General features: G+C 40.1%; 1 protein-coding gene across 1 annotated transcript in view; it reads left to right on the top strand.

The window, feature by feature from the left end:
• Positions 1 to 25,640, top strand: part of GRB14 (growth factor receptor bound protein 14) — a 47,173-nt gene that overhangs the window by 10,963 nt on the left and 10,570 nt on the right. The window contains exons 2-8 of the mRNA XM_033065358.1: positions 7,898 to 8,054; positions 12,504 to 12,625; positions 14,695 to 14,769; positions 19,932 to 20,069; positions 23,735 to 23,845; positions 24,036 to 24,131; positions 24,687 to 24,767. Of these exons, the coding sequence (XP_032921249.1) occupies positions 7,898 to 8,054; positions 12,504 to 12,625; positions 14,695 to 14,769; positions 19,932 to 20,069; positions 23,735 to 23,845; positions 24,036 to 24,131; positions 24,687 to 24,767 (780 nt within the window). The remainder of the gene's footprint in view (positions 1 to 7,897; positions 8,055 to 12,503; positions 12,626 to 14,694; positions 14,770 to 19,931; positions 20,070 to 23,734; positions 23,846 to 24,035; positions 24,132 to 24,686; positions 24,768 to 25,640) is intronic.

Raw genomic sequence — 25,640 nt, forward strand, 5'->3', positions numbered from 1 at the left:
AAATAATAAGGAAGCTCTGGGTGAAAATAATGGACCATAAAGCACGTACATCCAGACTAAACAACTGAACTGTGTTGGGCAGACTGTTTAAGCTGAGCTCTATGGAAGAGCATTGTTATTCCAACACTGAGAAGTGGTGATGCTTGACTTAAGGGAGAATAGCCTGTGTAGCTTACTCAGTGGTTGGATTACGTTATGGTCTCAACTGAGTTTTGAAATTACTTTCCCTTGCATAAAGAATTTTACCCAAGTGTCCTGGAAATTTCACCATTAATTAATTTATTTTTAGTGGCCAGGAAGGTGTAAAACTCCCTTGCCTTCCTAATGATCCACGTGTTGGGTTTAGCTTAACTGGAAAGCCGTGCATACTGTGCACTGGAGTTGAGAAGGGGCCTATGTTGGATTAGCTCTCTTTAAGTGGTAGTCTTAAGGGGACAGGAATAGGGAGCCATTTACCTTTCCCAGCACAAAGAAGTTTTGCAAATAGCCTTGTGTCAATTGTTAATGCATTAAGTTAGCATTAATAATATTTTAATAAAAAATAACTAAGACTTATTTTTATCATGACTGGTACGACATGGTTCTTCTATTCTGATTTAAGGGTTAATATGAGTAAGAGCCTGAAATTACTTGACTACAGACAGTTATTCTAACAATGAGCTGTGCATTCCAAATTTGTCTTATTTTGTAGTCTCATTCTTCATAATTGTTTATTTTTCATTATGGCTTTTATTTTAAAGGACTTGGGAAAGGTTGTTGATACCAGTCAGTGTAAACTGCATTACCCCACTGAGATTTTTCAGAATTATGATGATTACTCTAAATCACTCCAGGAATTGCTATGAACAAGATGGAGAAAAGTTTTCATAAATTTTTTAAGTTTTCTTCTAGGAAGAGACAGATTTAGGTAATGTTAGTAGATTCTTTCTTAGCTGCCTGATGCTGGTCACTGGTGATTCACAAATTTACAAAGCAATACCCCAAAGTTAATGTGCTGCAATAACCCTTGGGCTTTTCTACTTTTTCAGGTCTGAGCAGAACTTTGTACTCAGTGCACATCAAATGAAGTGATAGATAGAGCCTAAGCCTCTATTTCTACTGGTGCTAGGATATGCTAAGGTTTACCATTTAAGTTTCTTTAAATGCTAGACTCCTGTTAGGTATTTGCGTTTTTATTTCCCGTGTTCCCTTCACTTAAACTGACAATTTTATTTCACCTATAAAGACTAAATCTGGGAACCTATTCTTCCATATCTATTGTAAATGATTAATGCAGGTAAATGATTTAGCTTCTCTGGGTGTGTTTATCTTGTGTAAGTGCTCCTTTGACAGCTTAATCATTTGGCAAGTCTGCTAATTTTCTTTCATTTCTGCTGTTCCATGGAAGTGTAGTATTTGAAATTTTTGCTCATTTAAATTTCCTCACAACTTTCTAGTTATTGACACACGTCTTAACAGTTGTATTTGAAGTATCTCTTTCACTGTCTTTGTTTGGAATCTCCATAGTTTTAAATTTTTTTTTTGTAAGGTAGATTAACTTGAGAGTCTCTATTTAAATAAATTGTTTGATCTACCCCTACCTTTCCTTATAAATAATGTACATATATTCTTTTTAAGGAGTTTATTGTGGATTTTACCTCTGTAGATCCCTTTGTATTTCTCACTCCTGATTTGGTCCTATGAGGTAATGACTATTGATGGTTATAAATCTTTAACTTTTAGTTTATATATTACTGCCATTCCTACTTACAGGGAGTTGAACAGTGTTGCTGTTGCTATTTAATTCTGCAATAATTGTAATATTTTGGGCCAAGTGTCATCTAATTATAATGTAGTTTACAAGAATCTCATTTTTGCCTCTAAAAGTAGTTGTACTATGAGTTAATTGTCCAAAATGTGGCAGTGGCTTTCTCCAGGCTTTACTTTTTTGTTCAGTTTTATACAGGGAAATGAAATCTTCTGTAACTATTTTATTACTATTTATGACTTTATTTTGTTTCTGTTGACCAATATTGTAAAACTGAATGTATCAAATTCAGGATTAAATAATGATATTTGTATTTTAGCTTCCCTGTCCTGTCTTTCAAATTGTTTCTCTTCAGTTTTACTGACGTTGTCTTTGCCATGATTGCATGTCATATTATCCTCATTCTGCCATTTTTTCCAGCCAGTATAATGATGTGATTGTCATAACCTTTGTTTGAAAGAATTTTGCTGGTATGTTTTTACCCATAGCCTGTTACAATTTGCATAATTGAACATGCCTTTTTATAATACAACATATTTACACATCTGAAGTAGAAGTCCTATGAGGAGGTGTAAGTGCTTTACCAATCTTAATGAGTTCAATCTGTACAGAAATCATTCACTTCCCCTGCCCCATGTTGTAAAAAGTGAAACTGAGGTGCTAACGCCGACTTGCCCAAAGTCAAGTGGTAAATAAGCCACTTTTAAAAGTAAGAATTGGACCTTTTTGCCTATAGGTAATAGAAAGTATTTTTTTTACTACTTCTTTGCATTGCTATTCAGTTTCTATTTTTGGTGTAATTTTTTCATTCCAGGGATGGTCAGGAGTGGTTGGATTAGGTAGGGCATGGAGTTTGTATCAGGAGTCTGAAGGAGGGGAGTGGTTCTGTGGGCTGCGAAATACAGACAGTTGCCATAGTGCCACAGTAAATATAGTGCCACAAAAGATTATTACAGAAAATAAGTAGAAATTTTAATTGATAATATATGCATACTGATAGCATGAAATTTAACAAGTTTTTTAATACCTTATAAAATAATATTTAGGGCTTAAAAAACTCTTTATGTTTTGAGGCAACAAATTTATTAATTGCTAGAGAAACTGACCTTATCCATTGTCTTACATTGGAATAAAGGCTGGAAATTAACGTTGTTTTTGCTCTTTGAAATGTCATTTTAAAAAAGGTTAGATTATGGAAAAAGTATGAGATTTTTCTAGGTTGTGGAAGGAAAGGTAGACAATTTTCCTAGACTTTGCTCTTCCTTTGCTCTTCCTTCGCTCTTCCTTTGAAACTTTGGTTTCATCGCAAAACAGAATATAGGAGCAGTGTTCCTTCTGCCTTCTGAAGCTATTCTGTGTTCCAAATGAGAAGCAAGGATGTGTACAGGTAGACATTATAAGCACCTTGTTTTAGTGACAGATGTAGATTTCTGGAAACTGCATGAATCTTTTTGGCCAGGAAATCTTCCCTTTGGAGGAAATATTGGAAGCTGACATTATAACTGTATACTGGGATATTTAAAGAGAAAGTCTTGCATTCACAGTTGATAAAGACAGTAAACTTTACTAACAAACTGTTTGTTTCTAACAACATTTTTGATTTAACCTCTTAAATACTTTTATAGATGCAGAATTTTGCAGATTCTCACTAAAACCAAGACAAACCATTGCTAGAAGTCATAAACCAATTCGAAATGCTAGAAGTTTCCAAGCGCCTCCATTGTAGTTAAAATACACTCCAAATTCCTCTACCCTTTGCCAATATCAATAAGCAAAAAATTTTGTCTAGCAGGCAGCAGGGTTGGGAGTTGGAGAACAAATGCTGCAGGCAAATAGCCTGATTGTTAACACTAAAAAGAGGGGTTAGCAGAGTATCAGGCCAGCATTTCAGGAGAAGTATGACACCCTGGAGTGTAAGACTTTTCAAAGCCTGGTTTTGCATACAATAATTCTGCATTTAACTAATATGTGACTGAAATTATAATGTAAGTACAGAAATGTGCAGTGTTTTATTTGGGGAGAGGGCAGAATAATTTTAGAAATCATAAGCTAACTTTAGGTGCTTTTATCTTTACGTATAAAAGTGGCCTGATATTTTTTTAAAGATGCTGACTACCCACTGTGTGGATGGCTACAGAGAAGGGTTAAGGATCATATAAATGTCAGGTCATATTGGTGTAGGCACCTAAATATGGACTCTGTGTGCTAGTGGTTCTTTTTCTAGGGGTTCTACCTGGCTTTTTTCACACGTTAGGACTTTGGTTTGAAATTTTAAATTCCTCAGTGCAGGGCATATGTTTGTGCTGTTTCTGCAGATTGGAACTTCCGAAACAGATGGCATGAAGATTCTGAAGAATCAGACTTGGACACCCTCTCTTAAAAGTCTATGAACACATTATTTAATTATTGTAGTGGAGATGATGGTTGAGTGGGAAAGAAGACTCGGGGGAGTAGAGTCCAGCTTTGCTTCTCTTGCTCCTCCCACCTCCCACACTGCTTACCTTATGTGCTCTTTTACTTATTCTTTTAAAACCATTGCTATGGTTTTGCTGCTTCTGGTTACTTTTTAGTATAAAAACTAGGGTCTTCTTTTTATTTTCCTTTGTTAAATATTTGATTGTATTTTTCAACATTTATTTTACATTCTGAGTTCATTTGATTAGTGAAAAATAAACAATAATATATTTCATTTTGAAGCAACATTTCTTGTAAGAGTAATTTTTTGAGGGATAAAGATGCATTGAACATAATTCTGGGACCTTGGCTTATTTTTAGTATATTGAAAAACTGAAAGAGAACATGTAGCAATGCTGTACCTCTTTGTCTGCTCCCATAGGCAGTGAAAATGATCAATGCTTGTCATGTTGAGCCTGGTGTTTTCCTCTTATAGGAAGATCTTGGAGCTGCTTGTTTCTTACTTCCAGTGACTTAAATAGAAGCTATTGAGGTGTTTCTTTTTCTATCCTTGGGAAGAACTAAAATCTCCTTGTATTTATAAATTACTCTGAAAAGAAGTTTTCAGTGATGCTGAGGCAACTTTTTCTGCCTACTAATAGGTATAGTCAAGGGAAGTGAAACAGCTTGCTTTGGAGCAAAGTTTCAGAGTGTAGGGTAATGAAAACTGTAATGAGAGCTTGTTCTCCCTTAGCAGCTCTTTTCTTGTGTGCTACTTCTCAGACAAATTTTTCAGGGAAAAAAATGGAAATGGAGATGGCTGGCCAGTCAAATACATGCTGAGAACCACTAATAAAAATAAAGTGATCACTCAGGCTTACTCATTTCTACAGAAAGCCAGCATAGCTGCATTTTTAGCATAGCTCTACCACCGTTTAATTCTCAAGGCATCCTCTACTTGTAGGAAGAGAAGTATTCCAATGTATTTCCAAGGAAAAATCAGATTTGAAATTTATCCTTTTTCATCTGATCCACTCCCCTTGGAATAAGTACATTTCCAGCAATCTTACAGGAGCCTTTGCTTCAAACATAGCACCAAGTGCGTACTGAGCAACTTCTAATTAAAAAAAACCCTCAAAGGTCACTCTGTGATGAGATTTACACCAATTTGTCAAGCAAAATGTGTGACAGAAGTTGATGAGAGTCTATTAGATGACCCTTGTCTCCTGCTGCATCCAAATCCCTTGCAAGGAAGAGAAAAAGGCCACAGCATTTGTGTTTTATAAGGTACCCCCTCATAGCTGTGAGCTGGGGTGATATGTTGTCTTAGACTTGAGAAGGATTTATTTCCCTGTACTGAGAAAGCTGAGTGAGAGTACTCACAGAGAATGTAAACTGGCTTTTTTTCTCCCGTTTTTTTGTTGTTTTGTTGTTTTGTTTTGCTTTAGCAGAGCGCCAGTAGTCCAAGGCCACCTCCAAGGCTTCCCATTCCCTGAGTTGAATGGCCACAGGCAGCTCATTATCATGACTTGTGTTGCTGTCTCCAGCATTTTAAAAACTCTTTTTCTGGTTCTCTAGCAATAAGAGTGAAGTCATCTGCACTGCGACTCTTAACCCTTTTAAAAAGAATTTCTGTTAAAATATCCGTCAAGAGCCTCAGCATGGACTGTACGTGCTCTTGCTGTAAAATAAGCATATCACTGAACTTGATGAGTGCCTGGGGAAAACTGCAGTTGCTGCTCTGTGCCATAGAGTCCCTAGCCTGCATGCTCACATGAATTCCCACCCTGGCTTTATTGCAAGAATATTAGGAAACAGAATAGAATATTTCAGCTGGAAAGGACTTAGAGCAATCGTAAATACTTGGAAAGTTGCTTAAGTTCTATCCTTTGCTTTCACCTTCTCTGCTGTCTCTCTCCTTTCTGGCATTTCAGCCTGTAAAATTCTTTAGGTTGAGCCTGACACAGACTTGCTGGACAAATGAAGCTGTTCGTGACCTTCAGTGCTGCCCAGAGCAGGATGTCTTTTAAGGTGGTGGGACATTGTTTCCTCTGGTCACCCCTACAGCCCTCCATCCCATTCACAGTGCACCCTGCCAGACCCATCTCTTGATTTCATCTTTGAATCATTGTAAATATTGCAGGAATTTAAATAATTCACGCTAGTTTATCCTGAATTGCCAAACATCATTTCTGTGTGACTGGAGGGGGACTCTGTGTGTGGAACCAGGCTCTGCTGCTAGCAGGCTGCATTGCTGCTGGTCTCTCTTGCTTAGCAGTGGGAACACTGCCTCAGCATACACACCTTCAAAACCAACCACTGCCATCCCCCATGGCTGCTTTGGCAGTATTGAATTCAGTAGCAATGTGATCTTTTTGTCTTTTGGATTAAATGGAAGTACTGGGCTGCAGTTTAGGCCCGTGGAAACATTGCATCTTCTTTCTCCAAGGTTTGCCTATTTCCCTTTAAAGTCTCAGCTTTGAGGTGGTTGATTCATGAGCAGGGAGAGGTTTTTCCAGCACTTTAGGAGTATCAATTTAATGTTTGCCATGTCCTGAAGATTGGTGTTGTGGCAAGGGTGGTTGAGTATTGTGTGGAACTCTTGACCTGTCAACATTTATTAAGTGTGATATTAAAGCAAATTATCATGGATTCCTGCTCATTTAATGTGCAGAGGCTAAGTTTGGAGCCAAACTTCTGTATCGCTTTAGTTCCACTGAGAAAAACAGGGTTTAGGAGAGGAGTAAGGTCATCAGTATGCTTTAGAATCTCAGAGTGGTTTACAAATGGAGTCCTTTTTCCTTGATCTGATGTTTGGAAAACATGAGTGAGAGGAACTCTTTTTTTTAAAAAATATTTTTGGATTTTTTTCTGTTGGTGGGAAGATGCAGGTGGCAGGAGATACAGTTGGAGTTCCTTGCTCAATTTCCTACCAACTTCAGGACAAACTAGAGAGGGAGCTTCCTTGATAAGTTAGGGTATAATACATTGCTATTTTGTTGATTAGATGCTTGAAATGAACCTGTGTTTGGCAAGGCAGCTGTTAAGAATGACTGACAGTAACAGGCTTGTTTGTCTTTAAAGTGAGAACTTGTATCTTGCTGTTTAATGAGGGGTTTACAATGGTATTTAGGTTTTGTGCATAAATTTCTGGAGAGTTTTGTCTTGCATTCTCATGAATATGGATAAATTCAATAAACTGAGGGGAGTATTTTGTCAGTTAAAAGCATCTTGGGCACCCTTTAAACTGAGGATGTGTGTTCAAGAGCTCCAGTTCTTGCTTGTCAAAATTTGAAGTCACTCTGTAACATCTCCTGTTTTATTGTCTACAGAACTGTGAGCATCTTGAGTCTGATTGCCATTCTCTGAACTAACATCTTTATTAAATCTTTCTACAGTTCTGCAGTCACAGAGTTCTTGAGTTTCACTGTTTATGCACTGTGGTTTCTTTTTCAGCTTACTTAAGAATGTACATTTTCACTGCATTTATTTATCTCTCTATTATTTTTTTTTTTAAAGCTAATGCACTGTCCTGTGACAAGGTATCCAGCAGCCAAATTTAGAAGTGGAATATGATTTGTTTGGCTGTTCTGTTCTCAATTTTGCCATTGCACTACAGAGGAATGGCTGTCTTTCGTGTTACATTCTCTGTGTGTGGATTCTTGTCTCAGTCATGAAGCTGAGAGAGAAACAGATATGGAGTAACCTAAGCAAATATTAAACTTATGGGTATTTTAGAGTTTTTATTTATTGCAGGTAATCAAAGTGTACAATGAAGATGATACTAGCAGAGCTTTGGAAGTACCAAGTGATATAACAGCCAGGGATGTGTGTCAGCTCTTGATATTGAAGAACCACTATGTTGATGACCACAGCTGGACTCTCTTTGAGCAACTTACCCACACAGGTTTAGGTAAGACTAATAATATACAATGATGTGTTGGTAAATAAGGTGTTTGGTTTTCATTTTCATATGGAAGTACAATTCTAGTAGAAAGGCTTTGAAACAAAATGATAGGAAATCTTGTGTGAATTTTTTCTTTTTGAGGTTGTTGCTTCTGATTATTTTTGAAAGTGTAGGTATAAACTGGATTTTTTTTCATGGCACATTTGCTTCACACTGCTTGATCTGCATCTGTAAGAACGATTTGGAAGACCGTAACAGTTAAAGTTCTTACTGCAAATTCTTCCTTACTCTACATTTCTTTTCTCTGTCAATTCTTCCTCTCTTATGGGTGGTATTTCCTGCTTATCTCTAGAAAGACTTGGGTTATTTTCATTGCAAATAAAATCTTGTTTGTTCCCAGTACACCTGTGTGAAATATCTGACATCAGGGACAGAAAGAGGTTACACAGTGCTACTTTATCTTTACTATAGGACTCAGTTTTCAGAAAAAATATCAGAGTGGGCTGTCAGTATTTTCCTTCACTACCTTCAGTTTGGCTGATTTATGGTGAACTCTGGGACAGTACTATTTTAAAAGAAAAACAAAACCATTCCTCTAAACTTCCACATAGGACTAGTGAGCTGTGTTGAAGCGATGCCATGTGTAGTGTTTTAAGTTGCTGGTAACAAGATGTTCTGAAATCCTTTCATATCATCAGTGTTCCTCTAGTGCAGTAAAACTCCTCTTTTCTGTTTTACAGTTCAAAACGTGTAATCTAAGGTTTCAAAATATAATGTCTGATCTGTGTTCCTTTTTGAAGTGTATAGGTGTACTTTTGCAGTATTAAAAACATAAGGCAAATTAATTGAAGGGAGAAAGGGGATGTTTGTAGAGATGTAAAAAATGCAGAATACAGGAAAGACTTTCCTTAGAAAGAGAGGAGTTTAGAAGCCCACTGCTGGAATGTAATATTGAACTGAATCTCAAGTTAGACAATCTTACTTGCTTTTGCAGCTCTGTGTTTCAGTAGTGTATTGTGTATGCGCTTGATAGGAAATTATGTTAGAAAAATCTACTAGAAGACAAATGCCAAAGAAATGTGCTTATAATTTCACATCACTCAAAATTTCCATGTTATTCTTGAACTTTGGCACTGTACTAGAGCTAAAAAAGGTAGTACTTCTGCAACTTCAAGGGCAGTTCCATCTGCTAGTGCAAAGTGTGGCTTGAAAAAGAGGATGTTCTGGATGCCTTCCTGCATTCTAAAATACATAGAAAACTCCATGGAGTTCTTACTTCTCAAAAGAGACTGCACTGGTAGCTGGTAACTTCAGTGCTGTTGATTTAAAAAAAAAATGTACACACCACAAACAAAAATCAAACACCCCCACAAACATTTTCCCTGGCCACTCCCTCCTTCCCTTCCCAGATATTTAAATAAGGCTAAAAGCTGTTGTCAGAGTCCCTTTCTCTGGATGCAACTAGGGAATCCGGCCTTGTGCATTTGTTGAAAATAAACTTGACTGTGCATCTCTGACTCAATTACGTTTAGCAGGTGTATTTTAAGGATCAACTACAAAAGCTAAAACTATTTTCTGCCCTTTTATACTCCTTTATCCTATGAAGGCAGACACAAACGTTTTTCAAATTTCTTCTCTTGCTTTGTAAGATTTATAAGATTTCAAAGATATTTGTAACCTTTTGCACTCAATGTATCAGTTGTAAGATGCTTCCAACTCAGAGTAAGGCCACAGTTAAATCTGGGTTAAGGATGAAAATGACTGCTATAGAAGAAGAGGTAGAAAAATGGCTTTAGAAAACAGTACTATATAAACAGCAGAAGTGTTTTCTGTGCTTTATATTGTAGCTGCTGTTCAAGTAGTGTAGTAACTATTGAAGAAGACACCTTTGAGAAACCATTCCAGAACTATAGTGGCACTCATTCTCCAGCTTTCTGTATTTGCACAGTACACTTTTTGACTAGTGTGTTTTCTTCAATCTGAAGGATTTCTTGGAAGTTTTAAATATCAAATAATTGGTGAAATTGATTTTCCTAATATTCTGATATTCTCAGAATTGCTGAAGACATTCATTCAACACGCAGTCTTATAATTGCTCCAACTGCTTTCAATGTAGTTCTAGAAAAAGGTGAATGTTTCATTTTAAAAGTAAAATAATTTCCTAGATGATGAGGTTTGCAATTCAACATTGCTGGCCAAGGAAAGGAACAATTTGAGATATCCTCTACATATTTTTTGAGTGCTGAAGAATAGTGGAGGTTTTTTTGCGATGCTGGTTTAGATCTGGTTTTGTTAGAAAGAGTTAACAAATTCATCTTCACTTGCTTTAAGTATATTCTTAAGCACTGGAAAAGTAGCTTGAACAAATATTTTTCAAATGATGAGTTAGTTTGGGATTGTTTTCTGTTTGTTATTGTTGTATGTTTTACCCGTGTAAAGTTTTTTTAAGTCTTTTTCATCTCATAAGGGAACTGAATTGGTATTGAAAAGAGAGGTGCTGTGAGCAAATGTATGTGTGTAAACTCTAGGATGATGTGGATTAATAATTCATCCATCAATTAGTGAACATTTTCTTTAAAATCTATCAGCTGTCTGAATATTCCTGAATTAGATATAATTGCATGAATCTTAGTGAGCTGAGCACAGTGTTCTACTTTTAATCAAGACAGACATTAATTACATCACTGGATTGTGCCTTCATTGATGTGTGAAGGTATCTGCTGTGAAAATTTAAAAAGGAGAAAAACTCAACAAAATTCCCACCTAAAGGAAAGCATAAACCCACGCTCTCTATATTTGAATTTTCCCAAACATATATGCCCTTTGGTGCACAGCTCTATTGTTGAGCACTAAGGATGGTTGTGTCCTCACTGCACCCAGCCCACTGCTGGTGCCTTGTCAGCCAGGAAGCTCAGCCTTCCTCCCTACTTCCCAGGTTTTGCAGTAATGGGGGTTCTGTTTCAAATATCTGAAGTTCAGCTATTATTGCAGCTCTATAAATGAATATATTTCAGAACTGTGTCTTTCTGGTATCTTTCTGTTCTTTTTATCCTAATATATTGAATTCAAATACATTTTTGAACAGTTTTCATAATGTCTAAGATCACTGAAAGCAGCTGAAGTGTACCTAAATTTGGATGATGCCATGCCATTCCTACCACCAAGTACCTTGGTGCTGGGAGTCCAATACTTCCACTGCAATTCCCCTTTAGCAGGGCAGGCTCTGAAAACACAACAGTTCTCCATAACTGCCCTGCTTTGTTAAGGAAGTACTATCTTGATCCAGAAATTTTTCCTTTTCTATTGAGAAATGTTTGTGCTGATTGTAAACAGTTTTCTGTTTGCGTCTGCAGTTGAACCCTCTTCTTTGAGTAGAGGGTAGTGCCTTGGCCAGGCACATCATCAGTGTCTTACAATTGCATTTTGATTTGACTCTGCATTCTTTCAGGTAGTCTGTGAAGGCTGAGAAGGCTCATAAAGCACTACCTGTGCATTGTGTTTCTATTTTTTATATAATTTAAATTTTTTCCCCACTTGCTGGCTAGAGAAGAGGCTTTTTGAAATGTGTTCTATCATGTACCCCAATATGAAATCATTCATGTGCATTAAATACTTCCACCCCCACAGTTAAGGAGGCTGTTGTGGAGTGTAGCAGGTGCTCCTCATGTTGGAGATAGCAGTAATAAAGTGATAATGGAGGTAGAACCTCTCCAGTCTAGTTGGAAGACAAAAATGATCTACCTAAACTGAAAGGCAGCTTTTTCATGTCACCATTTAGGGATTTGATGACAGGGCTGTTTTTTGGAGGGCACTCAGTGTTTCAGTTCCTGCAAAAAAGTAAGTTTACTTAGTTATAAAATATTTTTTGCTGTGACACCTTAAAAATAAAGAAATATCAGCACCTTTACCCATCCTTTGGGGTGATGCACAATGTCATATTTTTCAACCAAGAAGTAAGTCTTGAGGAAATGGTGTTTTCTTAAATGTCACAATGCCAAGCATTTAAGAGTTTTAAATGTCATCTCAGAGGAGCACTCTCTCTCTATAAAACTGAAAGGAAAAAATGCTGTTTTTAACTAAGAGCTTCAGTTCTTTAGTGTCTCTTTGCCCTTGCATCTGAAGAATGTGTTTTGGAGTAGAACAACCTGTACAAAGTCTTAAAATGCTTACTTTCCTTTCATTTTTTTTGGGGTATTTTTGTTTTCCGAATTTCTTTATGGTTTTATTTGCGTCATTTAATCTGGTTACAAAGTGGGAGTTTCATATAGCATCCTTAACCTTTGTCTTTTTGGACTCAAGAATCGGTTAAATTCAGTGAAGAATGAGTTAAATTCAATGGATGTTTAACTTTGCTCTGCTTTATCTGTAGATCATAAGAGTTCTTTATCTTCTGCTAGCCATGAGCTTGATATTTGCTTTTGCATTTTCTTTTAAATTTTTTTGGTTTTCTTCTAGGAAGAGCTATAGAAGACCATGAATTAGTGATGGAAGTCCAGTCAAATTGGGTAATGGAAGAGGAAACCAAACTGTATTTTAGAAAAAATTATGCAAAGTATGAGTTTTTTAAAAATCCACTGGTAAGTCCTGACATTGTATCTGTGAAATGGTGCAGTTACTGTTCCTAAAAAAAAAAAGTCTTTTTTTGTTGCACACAGGTAGTCAGAATTTAAAATTTTAATTGTAACAGGAGTCAAAAGGAATAATTGAGAGGGAATATGTGAAGTACAGGAATGTATTGTAGTGCATGTGATCATTGGCTGGTCTCTTTCTTACAGTTGTAAAGCATCCATGTTAATTTTTTATTTTTGGAGGTGATGGGAGCAGCAATGGGTTTAATTGTATTGAAATTTGCACACGGACGTAAAGCAAAATTAAATTTTTGCAACTCAGTGAACTTTTCGTCAAGTGACAACATATAAAATGAAGCAGTGTGAGAAGGGGCACCTGTAGCAAAGATGATTTTATTGTTGAAGTGAAAATTGAATGTTCTGGCCCAGCACTGCCCAATTGCAGCTTCTCCCAGCTGTAGCTAAATGACAACTGACACAAAAGGCCATGAGCAGCCATAACCTATTAGGGGTAAGTGAAAGTGAAGCCAAAGTTAGTGTACATAAGGAATGGAAAGAGAGCAGAGATATCTTGTAACTCAGGGATGTTGCCAAAGGTTAATGCTGCTGATTCAGACCTTGGCTGATGGCAAAGGCCATGGAAGCAGCCCTGGCTAGCAGAAGGAATTTGCCATCTGGTTGCTCCATGGTGTATTTGGACAAGTCCTAATGCTGTCTCTTATAAAGCCAGCTTGTTTCAGATGTAAAAAGGAGAAACAGAAAAATTGTGTGAGGGCTTAAAAGGTAAAAAGTGAGAGGGAACTCAGATTATCTATCTGTGAAAAGGATAAAAAGGTAAATATAAAGATGACAAAAAATATAAGAGTTTTGGGAATTTTTTTGTTTGATTGACCTATGTGTCTCTGGACAAATCATGATAGATTTGTGCTATATATGGAGATATCACTATACCAGTGAAAAATTTTTCAGCTTGAGATGGTCTACAGTTAGTAAAGAGGCTTTCACAGGATCACAGAATCTGCTCAAGCAGAGTCATCCCAGAGCACATGGCACAGGATTGCATCCAGAGGGTTCTTATTCCACAACCTTTCTTGGCAATCTGGTCCACGTAGTAAAGAAGTTCTTCCTCATATTCAGGTGGGACTTTCTATGCATCAGTTTCTGTCTGGTGCCTCCAAAAATTTAGCTTATGTATTGTTTAATCAGTGAGTGGAAGTGGTTGTGGAGAACGGCAGCTACACCAGCTTCAACAGCTGTAGCTAAGCAGAGTTCTTCTGGGTGTTCTGGTCCCAGCTGTAGCAAGTTATGATGAGTTAATATAAATTAACCCTACCAGCAGTTCAATTAAAAAATGGAAATTTCTGGACGTTGGGTAGCCAAGGGAATATTAACTTCAAACTTGTCCAGGCCTTGAGAAAACATTATTTGTGATGGTCATATCTTCATGCCTGTATTGAACACTGCAGCTGCAGGGCTATCCCATAGATTATCCCTTGAGCTTTCATTGATAATGAAACTGGCATTTTAACTGTAGACTTTTAACTCCACCATGTTGATGTAGTCAGATATTTTTTTTGTAAATTTGTATAATAGATAAAATAGAAAATTACACAAAAACCTGAGGCAACTTTTTTGGTGTTACTGGAAGTTATTCCAGAATATTTTACTGGTTTTCTAGTGTAATGAAAACAACAGAAAACAATACACTTTTCAACGTGTTGGTGTATAGCCTCCTTACTTTGTAGCATATTGAATCCCCAGGCAAGTCTTGCATGTCAGCAGCAACAGAAATTATTGCTAGAAAATCAACACTAGGCGCCAAATATAGCAATGTGATTTGCATTGGTGTCTGAAACCCTCTTCCAGAGACTATCGATGTTTTCTCAAAATTCTATGTTTTTCAGCAAATAATATATAGCATGTGCCAAATTTTGGGATGATATTAAGGTAAGCTGAAATTATTGGATCAGAGAATCTTCAGTGTCTTGCAATGCATTGAGAACCTAAATTGCATATACAAAAGAGAAAGTTTTATATTTATTTCTACAGAACTTTGATACAAGTTCTTGTTGTTACAGAGCTTTTTTCCAGATCATATGATATCTTTTCCAAGTGAGACCAATGCAGCTCTAAGCCACTCTGGGATATTACAGGTATGTAAGCCTTGAATGAAGATGAACCAGCACAACTCAGAATTTCCCATTTATCTGTATTGTGTGAGCATAATTCCTTATTGCTGTTGGATCTGTTGCTAGATTTTGAATAAGTGAAGACAGGGTTAATAACTTTTTTCCTGAAGAGATATTAAACTCTGTGTCCCTTCCAAGCAGCTATCATATGTCCACACTTGGAAGCTTGGACATCCTTTAAGAATCAAGAAGCACCAAAACAGAAAAAATACAGTGAAAACATTAAATACCTTTATTGGGTATTTCAGGTGAAATACCCTTTTTCCATTAATAGGTGGAGTGCTGAACAAACTTAGCAGCCGGCTATGGTAGAATACCAAAGAACAGATGATGTTACACAAATAGATATAAAAAAAGAGTTAAATAGTTAAACTTAACAAGAAGAAAATTTAGACTGACTAGTATGATTTGTTAGCTTGGAGGCTACTTTAGCTGTCAAAAAAAATTATGGTAGGTCACTCAGAGTTAGTCATCTTTTGAGCAAACACAAGATTCTAATTTACAGTGGGAATAATGAAATGATAATAGAGAATGACCATATCAGGGATCATCCTCTTACTTTCAAAGAGGGGAGAAATGAGTAATAAAGGTGGAAACATACACATCACTCTTGTTTGCTTGTCATTAGAAAAATTAAATAATAGAAGAAGAACTTCCACTAGTCTTAATACAACAACGCTATGCATGAGTTTTGGGGATAATGAATGATTGGAAAGGCGATATAATAACACAGGATATTCAGGGCAGAAGTAAAAGAAACAGAAATTATAATTTTTAAAAGATCTATATGATAAAATCTACCTTAGTATCTACCAGATTATGAAAACCATTTTAAGTAACTAATTCTCAAAGCATTCCTATATCTTTATGAAATTGGATGTTAATCAATATATTAAGATTATCACAAATATAGTAAAAAAATTCGCAAATTAAATTTGATACATACTAGATTTTGTAAGTAATTTTTACAAACCTAAATTAAATTTTTCTGATTTCAAAAGTGCTGCAAATCTAATGAAAATTGTTTTCCTTTTGCCATTTACATAACACAGATTTTGCAGTCTAGCATAAACATTTAATTTAGAAAATTCTGTCCCCTATGTTAATAGAACTTTATATTTTTTCCTCACAGATGTAATTTAGTAGTTTAAAAAAAATGAAGACTTTTATAAGACAACTGTTTGCCATATATTCTTGTGCAGAACTTCTTTAAACCTGTATTGTGAGATGTAGAGTATGTTCAAAGCTGGTAGGTAAGGTTAAGAATAATTCTAAATGTATCTAGTTACTTGCCATTTTGGTAGCTTGAAAAACGTGTTGCAAACTCTCCTCTGTTGCTATCTTGTGTTGCATTGTATGTTGAATTGTATTTCATCAAATAAAACTTAATAGGCACAAAGTAGAGAGTGCCTTGGTGGATTGTGCATCCATTGTGCACATTTCAGCAGAAACTGTTGGATAAATTGTTTACAGTGAGTCACTATTTCCTTGGAAACTTTCATTAAGACAAGTTAATGGGCTGCATTATTATTTGTGATGTGCTTGGTTAAGTATCAAAAGAGACATTAGTTTGACAATGCAGTGCTTACAAGTGATTAAAAAATCACTTCTGATACTTTTTTTTTTTTCTCCATTGAGCTGTAAGCAAGTAAAATGTTTTCAAGGTCTATTTCTCTTAACTCTCATTGGAAGTGGAAGAGTGAGTATTTTGGATGATGATTTTGAATAAGAACATCTTTGTAGAACAGAGTCATGAAAACAAGAGAAGTTCATGTCTTCTATCCATTTAGCATGTGCTAAGTAAAAGTACCAGGTCTGGGATATAGTGCATGTTGGCATATACCAAAGAGAGAGGTTTAATTGCTGCCATGAAGATCTTTAGCCTACGAAATAGATGTGTCACTGTATTGATCAGGGTACAGCTGCTCTGAGACACAATGCTGTATGCATGTCTTAGTGGTAGCAATCTGGGTCATTTGGAATTTGCTTTAGGCTGTTTTTGCAAACTGGGTGTTTTAAAATATGTCCAAAATGAATGTAATATGAAGATTTAAATATCATTATTAGGAGCCAGCTTTCATTTCTTTAATCTCTCTGCTGTAACAATTCCCTCTTTCCCTAACCACTTTCTCACCTGACTGCCATTCCGGGCTTCAGACTAAAACAGACCTGCACTGAATTTCAGTCTCTTGGCAATCTCCTGGATGTTGTTTAAATCTCTCCATTGCTTACTCTGTCTTCCACTCTAGGTTTTGTTGGCCTCCCAGTCTAGACCTCTCAGGTGGACTGAAATTCAGTCAAAATTCAGGACCAAAATATATCAGCAGGTTCAGGGTAAAAATCCAGCTCATTCCCAGTGGTATTGGTCTGGACCATTGTTAGCTGTCATCACATCTTTGAAGAAGTCAGTCATTAAATTCAGCATGATTCACGAAGTCTTAGTATAATGATGTCTTCTTTAACTCCCCAAAGCACTACATAAATGCTCAAGAAGCATCCACCTTAGCAGATATTGTTATTTCTGCTACTGTAGCCATTCTTTCATTAAAAGTGTTGAAGACGTAGACAAATAAGTTTTATAGTTAGGAGTGCCAGTGACATCTAGGATTTCTGCATGTTTCACTATCATTATATTTACCTGAGACAGTGCAATGTTTTTCCCATTCTGTTATTTTCTCACTTTCTGATTGATTTTATATTTTGTTTATTTCTTTAGGGGTTGGGTTTTTTTTTTTTTTTTGGTACCAAAACACTTTTATTTGCTTTGTTTAATTTTCAGATTGGTTTTAAATTAGTTGATTTACCGCTAACCAAATGGTAATCAAGTCCTTAGTGCTATATCAATGTCTGAAAGATGTGGTGGCATTTGACACCACTCTACTTATCAGGGTACATGTTTCACTGTGAGGAAGAGGGTGTGAGTTTATTTGTGCATATTGTGTGACTGGTAGTCCCTGTCTGCAGCATGCTATCATTTAGGTCTCCCCTCTTCTTCCAGTATTAAGGTTTTTTCTTATTTTTGTCTTCATGAACAGGGATCTATTCCCTCCTATAACAAACTTGTATGTACCTCCATTGAAAGAAAACCCAGCAAAACAAAAGAGCAACAAAAAACCCCCAACAAAAAACAACCTGAAACAAAAAAAAAACAACCCAAGGAAATTGTCTTTTCTACTATCATTCATTTTTGGCATTTATTACAGACATTCAGTTCTCACTCTGAAATATTTTTACTGCTCATCCTTCTGACAGTTAATGGTTTTGACTACAGCTTGTTCATGTTCTATTTTTTCACACAGTCCTCAGCTGTCGTAAAAAGGAAAAGATGGATTTAAGATTGCCTTTTTCTGAGCATTACTGCTACTTTATTTTAATTGATAGCATGGGTACAACAGTGACTGTCGAAGCTTAGCATTGTATTGCTCCTCCACTTTGTTCTGCTGAGTAAGATAAGTGTTTTTCATGACAGCATTTCTGGTTTGAAGCTCTTATGGCAGAAATCCTGGGGAAGACACTTGTGCAGGCAGGAAGCCAACCACTCCTTTTAGTTTCAGCAGAGACATTAAAGCCTAAAAGATGCTCTTTTGTTTTTGCATACATTGACTTGTTTCAATTTTCCTAAGGCTTTCATTTGACTTTGTTTATGGCTTTTATACTTTCTCACTTCAGCCTGTATATTTCCCACCTGTGAACCTGTTAGTACATGGCAAAATGGAAGATTAACAGCCGGATCATGTTCCAAGACCTACCCATCTGCTTCAGCGTGGCTAAAATAGCTTAAACTGCAGTTGCACACAGCTGTGTGCCAGCAGCACGCTGGGTAGATGTACCTAGGCTTACTGTAATTGAACTGTCCAGGTGAACAGCAGTGAAGCTGCTCATAATGCAGTCCTGGTGGTGGGCTGGGGCACTGCCCTGGCCAGTGGAGCCCTGCTCATTTTACTGCACTCACAGCAGCTCAGGTTGGTCTGCAGCTGGTAGTGTCATGCATCTCTCTGCAAGGCAGGAAAACAATGAAAGCCAAAGAAACCTTGTACATCTTGGTTGGACTGTATTATTTAGTGGCCAGAGAACTTGGTGTGCTTCCAAAATCACTTTTTCATTCTGCTGGAGCCCCGTACTGCCCAGTCAGTCCATCTCTTGCTTGTAATCAGTTTTTTCACTCCTCAAATAAGATTCTCTGGAAAAATACAGCAATGAAAACTACAGATACCGACCAGAAAATCCTTTGTGCCATACCTCAGCCTCGACAGAATTTATGATACCACAGACCAGTCCTAGAGCAAGGTTTCTTGAAGAAGAATTCTGGGTTAATATGTTTAATCATTGTTCTGAGTAGTGTTATTGGAAGAAGAGTGATAAAAATGAATGCGTTACATGGAATTAGGGTAAAGTTGACGTGGCTGCTCATTTTTAGTGGGTACTTTGTAGACTGAGTAGAACTATCTAAGACTCAGCAAGATAAGAGCTGTGTTGCATTCTGACAATGTCTGATGAAGTAGCTGAAGAGAAGTCACTGAATATCCTGAGTAGAGGCAGGAACTGTCTTGGGGACTGGCCCAGTCTCTCTGGTTTTGGTTCAACTAAAGTTCCTCCTTAAGCACTTTTCAGGAGCAGACACCTTTATTCCCTCCTTTTGAAAGTGCTAATATCTGCCTGACCTTCAGTTTTGTAATTCAGAGTTGTGGTTTGCTGAATTAATTTTAACTCAGGTCAGTTAATTTCTCTGGTTTCTAACATGGTGGGTGAGGGGAGGGACATAATTTTTTTCTTCTGTTGTTAGTACTGATTAGCAGTTTTATATAAATAGGGTCTGAGGCATGGGATCAGTACTTCTTACACTGGTTTAGTTGCAGAAGTTCACATATTGCAGAAGTAATGCTCTCATTTCAAACCATATGGTTCCATATAAATATGTAACTTGCTTAGCATACCTTGGAGTTGTGTAACATTCTTGCATGCCTTAAATCAGAGGTACTGTTAATGGGATTAGATGCAATCATAACTGAATCATTGTGGTGTGATAGTGTATTTAGGAGTCATTCCCCTTAGCCCTGTGTATGTTAATGAAACACAAAGCTGGTTTCAGAGGAAAAGAAAAATGCATGTCTGATACTTTCTTTCAGATGTTCCTTAGCTCCAGCACATATCCTGAGATTCATGGTTATTTGCATGCAAAGGAGCAGGGGAAAAAATCATGGAAAAAATTGTACTTTCTTTTGAGAAGATCTGGCCTTTATTTTTCCACTAAAGGTACATCTAAGGTAAGGGAGGAAAAATAAGAAAGAGAGCAAGAACTGAGAAGTCAGAGCAAATATGTATGTATTTATAATTTATTGTAATAATAACCGCCAAAATTTATAACAAAATAATTAAATTTATAGAGATGAAAAATTAATAAATCTAGTTATTATAGATAAAATCTAGAGAGATATGGAGATACAAAACTGGGAAGGTGTCTTAGAAACTGCAGATTCTTTTTGCTTGATCCGTTTGCTTCATTCTGGTTAATATTTCCTATAACAGAGTACCCTGTTAAAATTAATTTCACATATTAGTTAAATTCCTGAAGTATAAGCAGATGTTGTGAAAAGTGGATATAGTAATTAATTATATAAAGTAAGAATTTTTACAGGATAACTTTGGGAATTCTCAAGATCTGTCACTGGACAGTTTTTCATTTTAGTAGTTCAAATTTTTGATGTTGTTAGTTTAAGCCTTATCATATTAAACATTGGAGTTGAAAAACCTTTTACATAAACTACTCAAACCAATGTTTATTAATGTTTTGGATTTTCTGTAATTACCTGCCAAAGTTTTCATTGAGCTGATTTGTATCCTTTAGCAAATATTTTGTTTGCTTCCTTGACATAATTACAGTAATTTCACGACTATAAGGCGCACCCTTATGACTAAAATTTTTCCCTAAACCCGGAAGTGCGCCTTATAGTCCGGTGCGCCTTATCTGATCTACAAAGTTGCAAAATTTTCCACCCCGGAAGTGAGAGCCGCGAGGGGGGGCGGCGCCGCGGGAGCGCCGAGTAGCCATGGTGGGGCAGCCGCGGGCAGTCCCAGGCACAGGGAGCAGCGCGGGCTGGAAGGCAGAGGGCGGCCCCGGGCAGCCCCAGGCATGGGGAGCAGCGCGGCTGGAAGGCGGGGCGTGGCACCGGGCAGCCCCGGGCACGGGGAGCAGTGTGGGCTGGAAGGCGGGGCGTGGCCCCGGCGGCTCCGGGCACAGGGAGCAGCGTGGACTGGAAGGCGGGGCGTGGCCCCGGGCAGCCCCGGGCACAGGGAGCAATGCGGGCTGGAAGGCGGGGGACGGCCCCCAGCGGCTCCGGGCACAGGGAGCAGCGTGGACTGGAAGGCGGGGCGTGGCCCTGGGCAGCCGCAGGCACAGGGAGCAGCGTGGACTGGAAGGCGGGGCGTGGCCCCGGGCAGCCCCGGGCACGGGGAGCAGTGCGGGCTGGAAGGCGGGGGACGGCCCCCGGCGGCTCCGGGCACAGGGAGCAGCGTGGACTGAAAGGCGGGGCGTGGCCCCGGGCAGCCCCAGGCACAGGGAGCAGCGTGGACTGGAAGGCGGGGCGTGGCCCCGGGCAGCCCCAGGCACAGGGAGCAGCGTGGACTGGAAGGCGGGGCGTGGCCCCGGGCAGCCCAGGGCACGGGGAGCAGCGTGGACTGGAAGGCGGGGCGTGGCCCCGGGCAGCCCCTGGCACGGGGAGCAGCGTGGACTGGAAGGCGGGGCGTGGCCCCGGGCAGCCCCGGGCACGGGGAGCAGCGTGGACTGGAAGGCGGGGCGTGGCCCCGGGCAGCCCCGGGCACAGGGAGCAGCGTGGGCTGGAAGGCGGGGCGTGGCCCCGGCGGCTCCGGGCACAGGGAGCAGCGTGGACTGGAAGGCGGGGCGTGGCCCCGGGCAGCCCCAGGCACAGGGAGCAGCGTGGACTGGAAGGCGGGGCGTGGCCCCGGGCAGCCCCGGGCACGGGGAGCAGCGTGGACTGGAAGGCGGGGCGTGGCCCCGGGCAGCCCCTGGCACGGGGAGCAGCGTGGACTGGAAGGCGGGGCGTGGCCCCGGGCAGCCCCGGGCACGGGGAGCAGCGTGGACTGGAAGGCGGGGCGTGGCCCTGGGCAGCCCCAGGCACAGGGAGCAGCGTGGGCTGGAAGGCGGGGCGTGGCCCCGGCGGCTCCGGGCACAGGGAGCAGCGTGGACTGGAAGGCGGGGGACGGCCCCCGGCGGCTCCGGGCACAGGGAGCAGCGTGGACTGGAAGGCGGGGGACGGCCCCCGGCGGCTCCGGGCACAGGGAGCAGCGTGGACTGGAAGGCGGGGCGTGGCCCCGGGCAGCCCCAGGCACAGGGAGCAGCGTGGACTGGAAGGCGGGGCGTGGCCCCGGCGGCTCCGGGCACAGGGAGCAGCGTGGAATGGAAGGCGGGGCGTGGCCCCGGGCAGCCCCGGGCACGGGGAGCAGTGCGGGCTGGAAGGCAGGGGGCGGCCCTGGGTGCCCCAGGTACCGGGAGCAGCGCGGGCAGGGAGGTGTTACTACTTTGTAACTTTGTTGTGCGCAGCGGCCTGAGCCGACGGGACCACAGTGCTGGGGGCAGCGGCGCCACAGCTGATAGGGGCAGGCGCAGCCAGCGGGGCTGCAGTGCTGGCGGCAGCGGGGCCACAGGCCGATAGGGGCCGACGGGACCACAGTGCTGGGGGCAGCGGCGCCACAGCTGATAGGGGCAGGCGCAGCCAGCGGGGCTGCGGTGCTGGCGGCAGCGGGGCCACAGCCCGATAGGGGCCGACGGGACCACAGTGCTGGGGGCAGCGGCGCCACAGCTGATAGGGGCAGGCGCAACCAGCGGGGCTGCAGTGCTGGCGGCAGCGGGGCCACAGGCCGATAGGGGCCGACGGGACCACAGTGCTGGGGGCAGCGGCGCCACAGCTGATAGGGGCAGGCGCAGCCAGCGGGGCTGCGGTGCTGGAGGCAGCAGGGCCACAGCCCAGTAGGGGCCGACGGGGCCGCAGTGCGCCGAGCCGAGCGAGGGATGGGAGGCAGGGCAGTGGCGGCGCGGGGCAAGCCCGCCGACATGGGGGCACCCGGAGCACCAGGGAACTCTGGAGCAGCGGGGCCCTGGGGACGCCGCACGGAGCGGCGGAGGGCTTTCTCCGGCCCCGGGGACGCCACACGGAGCGGCGGCGGGCATTTTCCGGCCCCGGGGACACCGCACGGAGCGGCGGCGGGCATTTTCCGGCCCCGGGGACGCCGCACGGAATGGCGGATACAGGCAGGCCCGGGGGCCAATGGCTGCCGGGTTGGGGCGGGGCCTTGGCCAGCAACCGCGCGGGGGGAGCTGGGGGCGGAGCCTCGCTAAAAAAAAAAAAAAAAAAAAAAAAAAAAAAAAGTGCGCCTTATAGTCCGGTGCGCCTTATCTGATCTGCAAAGTTGCGAAATTTACCGACTCCCGGGGGGTGCGCCTTATAGTCCGGTGCGCCTTATGGTCGTGAAATTACTGTAACCTTAGTGGGTAACGATAATGGTTAGAAATGGTACCAGGCAATAATTATAACAGTATGTTGTTTTTCAATTTATGAAAATTTATTTTGTTTTGATATTTGAAATGCATACTGCTCTCAAAACTTGCCTTTACTCTAATTTTATTATTGCTTGAATTTAGTGGAAGTTTTCTCAGAAATTATATAACTTGTAGTCTGGAGTTTTTCCCCCCTCTGGAAGAGTAAACTCTAACTGATTTGATTTGATTTTTTTCCCTTTGCATTATGAAATGAATATTGAGTTGCTTCTTTTTAGATTTCATGGTATCATGGTTAAAAGTGCAGTTTGTAAGACTGTGTTTTGGAACAGGATAACTACTGTACTCTTCCAAGTTTCTTATCTGGAGAGGCTAGCTAAAAGTAGTCTAACTGTATTACATTACTTTTCTTTTTAGGAGCCAAGGCATCTGCAGTTTTTCTGTGAATTCAGCAATAGTGATATGTACATGTCTTTAACAGGCAAAAAGATTTCTGGAGCACCAACAAGCTATGGATTCTGCTTTAAGGTACAAGCTTATTATTCTGATACATATTAAAGCAAGACAGAGTTTTTTAGGTAAGCTTAAGTTTCTTTAAGGCTTTGAAAGCAATACTCAGCTGTCTATTATAAAATAGGAGAATTAGTGGCTTTTATTTCAACAGGTTTTATCTTCAAGATATGCTTTAATGCTAAAAAAATGTGCTGTGGCCTTCTAGCCTAACAAATCAGGAGGGACCAGAGACCTGAAACAGCTCTGTGCAGATGATGAACAAAGTAGGACCTGTTGGATGACAGCAATTAGGTTACTCAAGGTAATTTTTCTGTGTGGAGTTAACTTCTTGCTTAAGTGTGCTATGTGATATTTTGATGCTGTGAGTAGAGAGGTAACATAATTTTAGGTTCCCATGCAGTAGCAGTATCAATTTTGTACTTTGAAAGCTTTTTTTTTTTTTTTTTTTTTTTTGATCAAATCCTGGAATCATTGTAAGGGATGAATGGTGCCTCCTGAAAATATTTAACATTGAGTATATGCTTCTGTGTAACCATGTTGAATTCAGTGAGATTGCTGTCATGTTGAACAAAGCAACAAGAATACACAAGAAGGGAACTTTAATGTTTTTAAAATGTGTCTGTGACAAAATAGAGCAGGCCAGTTGGTATATTAAATGGGTAGCATTTAATGCAAATTGTACATTTATAAAGGCAGCAGCAGCAATGATGATGTACATTTCCTTAGCCTAACAGCTTTTGTCCCTGTTTTTTTATGGTAAAGAAAAGCGTGTGCTATCTTTTTCATCTGGAAAAAAAACCTTACTTGGCTTAGGTTTATAATTTACAATGCTAACCATGTTATTTTCTGGTTTTAGTATGGGATGCAGCTGTATCAGAATTACATGCAACCATATCAAGGTAGAAGTGGCTGCAGCCCTTTGAATATAACACCTATGGTATGTCCCACAGTAGCTCCATGAATAAATACATGTTTCTGCCATTGTGCTCTTTCCAACTTGTGTCAGTTCCACTACTGACCTGCTCCTTCAAAACCTTGCATGTGCGAACGCTTGCTGAAATATTTAGGGCTGCCAATGTTGACTAGAGAGCTAATGAGTTAATTTCCTTGCTTAGAACAAAGCAGTTAAAAGGCTTTCCCCTCTGTAAAATCTGCAGTATATTGGGAGTTCATTGACTTATTATTGTTGAATGGAAAGAAGATTTTGAAAACAAAGCAGCAGAACCGTAAATGCATTAAAAGAGAAGCAAAGTGTTCAAGGTTACACATGCTGACAAATGAGAAGATTATAAAAATCCTTTTTGGTATGCTTCCTCTTTTAATTTAAATAAAAAATAAAAAATTAAGTATTTGAGATGAATTTCAGCTCTTGCAATACTGACTGGACTTCAGAGGAAAACCATAATTTGGCAGATGGTCTGCCCTGTTTTGTAGAAAACGCAGCCTATACTAGATGTTGTGTCTATCTTCTCAGTCGGGTAGTTGGGATTGGATGAGGTTGTCCATTTCTTAATATCTGATGTTATCCCAGCTCTTTATGAGTCATTTAATTTCAGACTTTTTCATGGATGATTTATATCCCTTTTGTAGTTTTTGTTGGCTAAATTGGATAAAAATTACTTGTTACCAAGATCTGTGATAATGATTTTATGGTGAATTTTTTAAGCTTTTATTATAGTTCTTGCTGATAAAATACCTAAGAAATGCATTTACTATCACAGGTATTCACAAAAATAGTTTTCAGTGATCTTGCTAATAAGCATGGCTTATTAAGCATGTGCTTAATACGCTGCCCATGTCTTGGTTTGTG

The sequence above is a fragment of the Catharus ustulatus genome, chromosome 7 (assembly GCF_009819885.2).
Source record: "Catharus ustulatus isolate bCatUst1 chromosome 7, bCatUst1.pri.v2, whole genome shotgun sequence".
Lineage (NCBI taxonomy): Eukaryota > Metazoa > Chordata > Aves > Passeriformes > Turdidae > Catharus > Catharus ustulatus.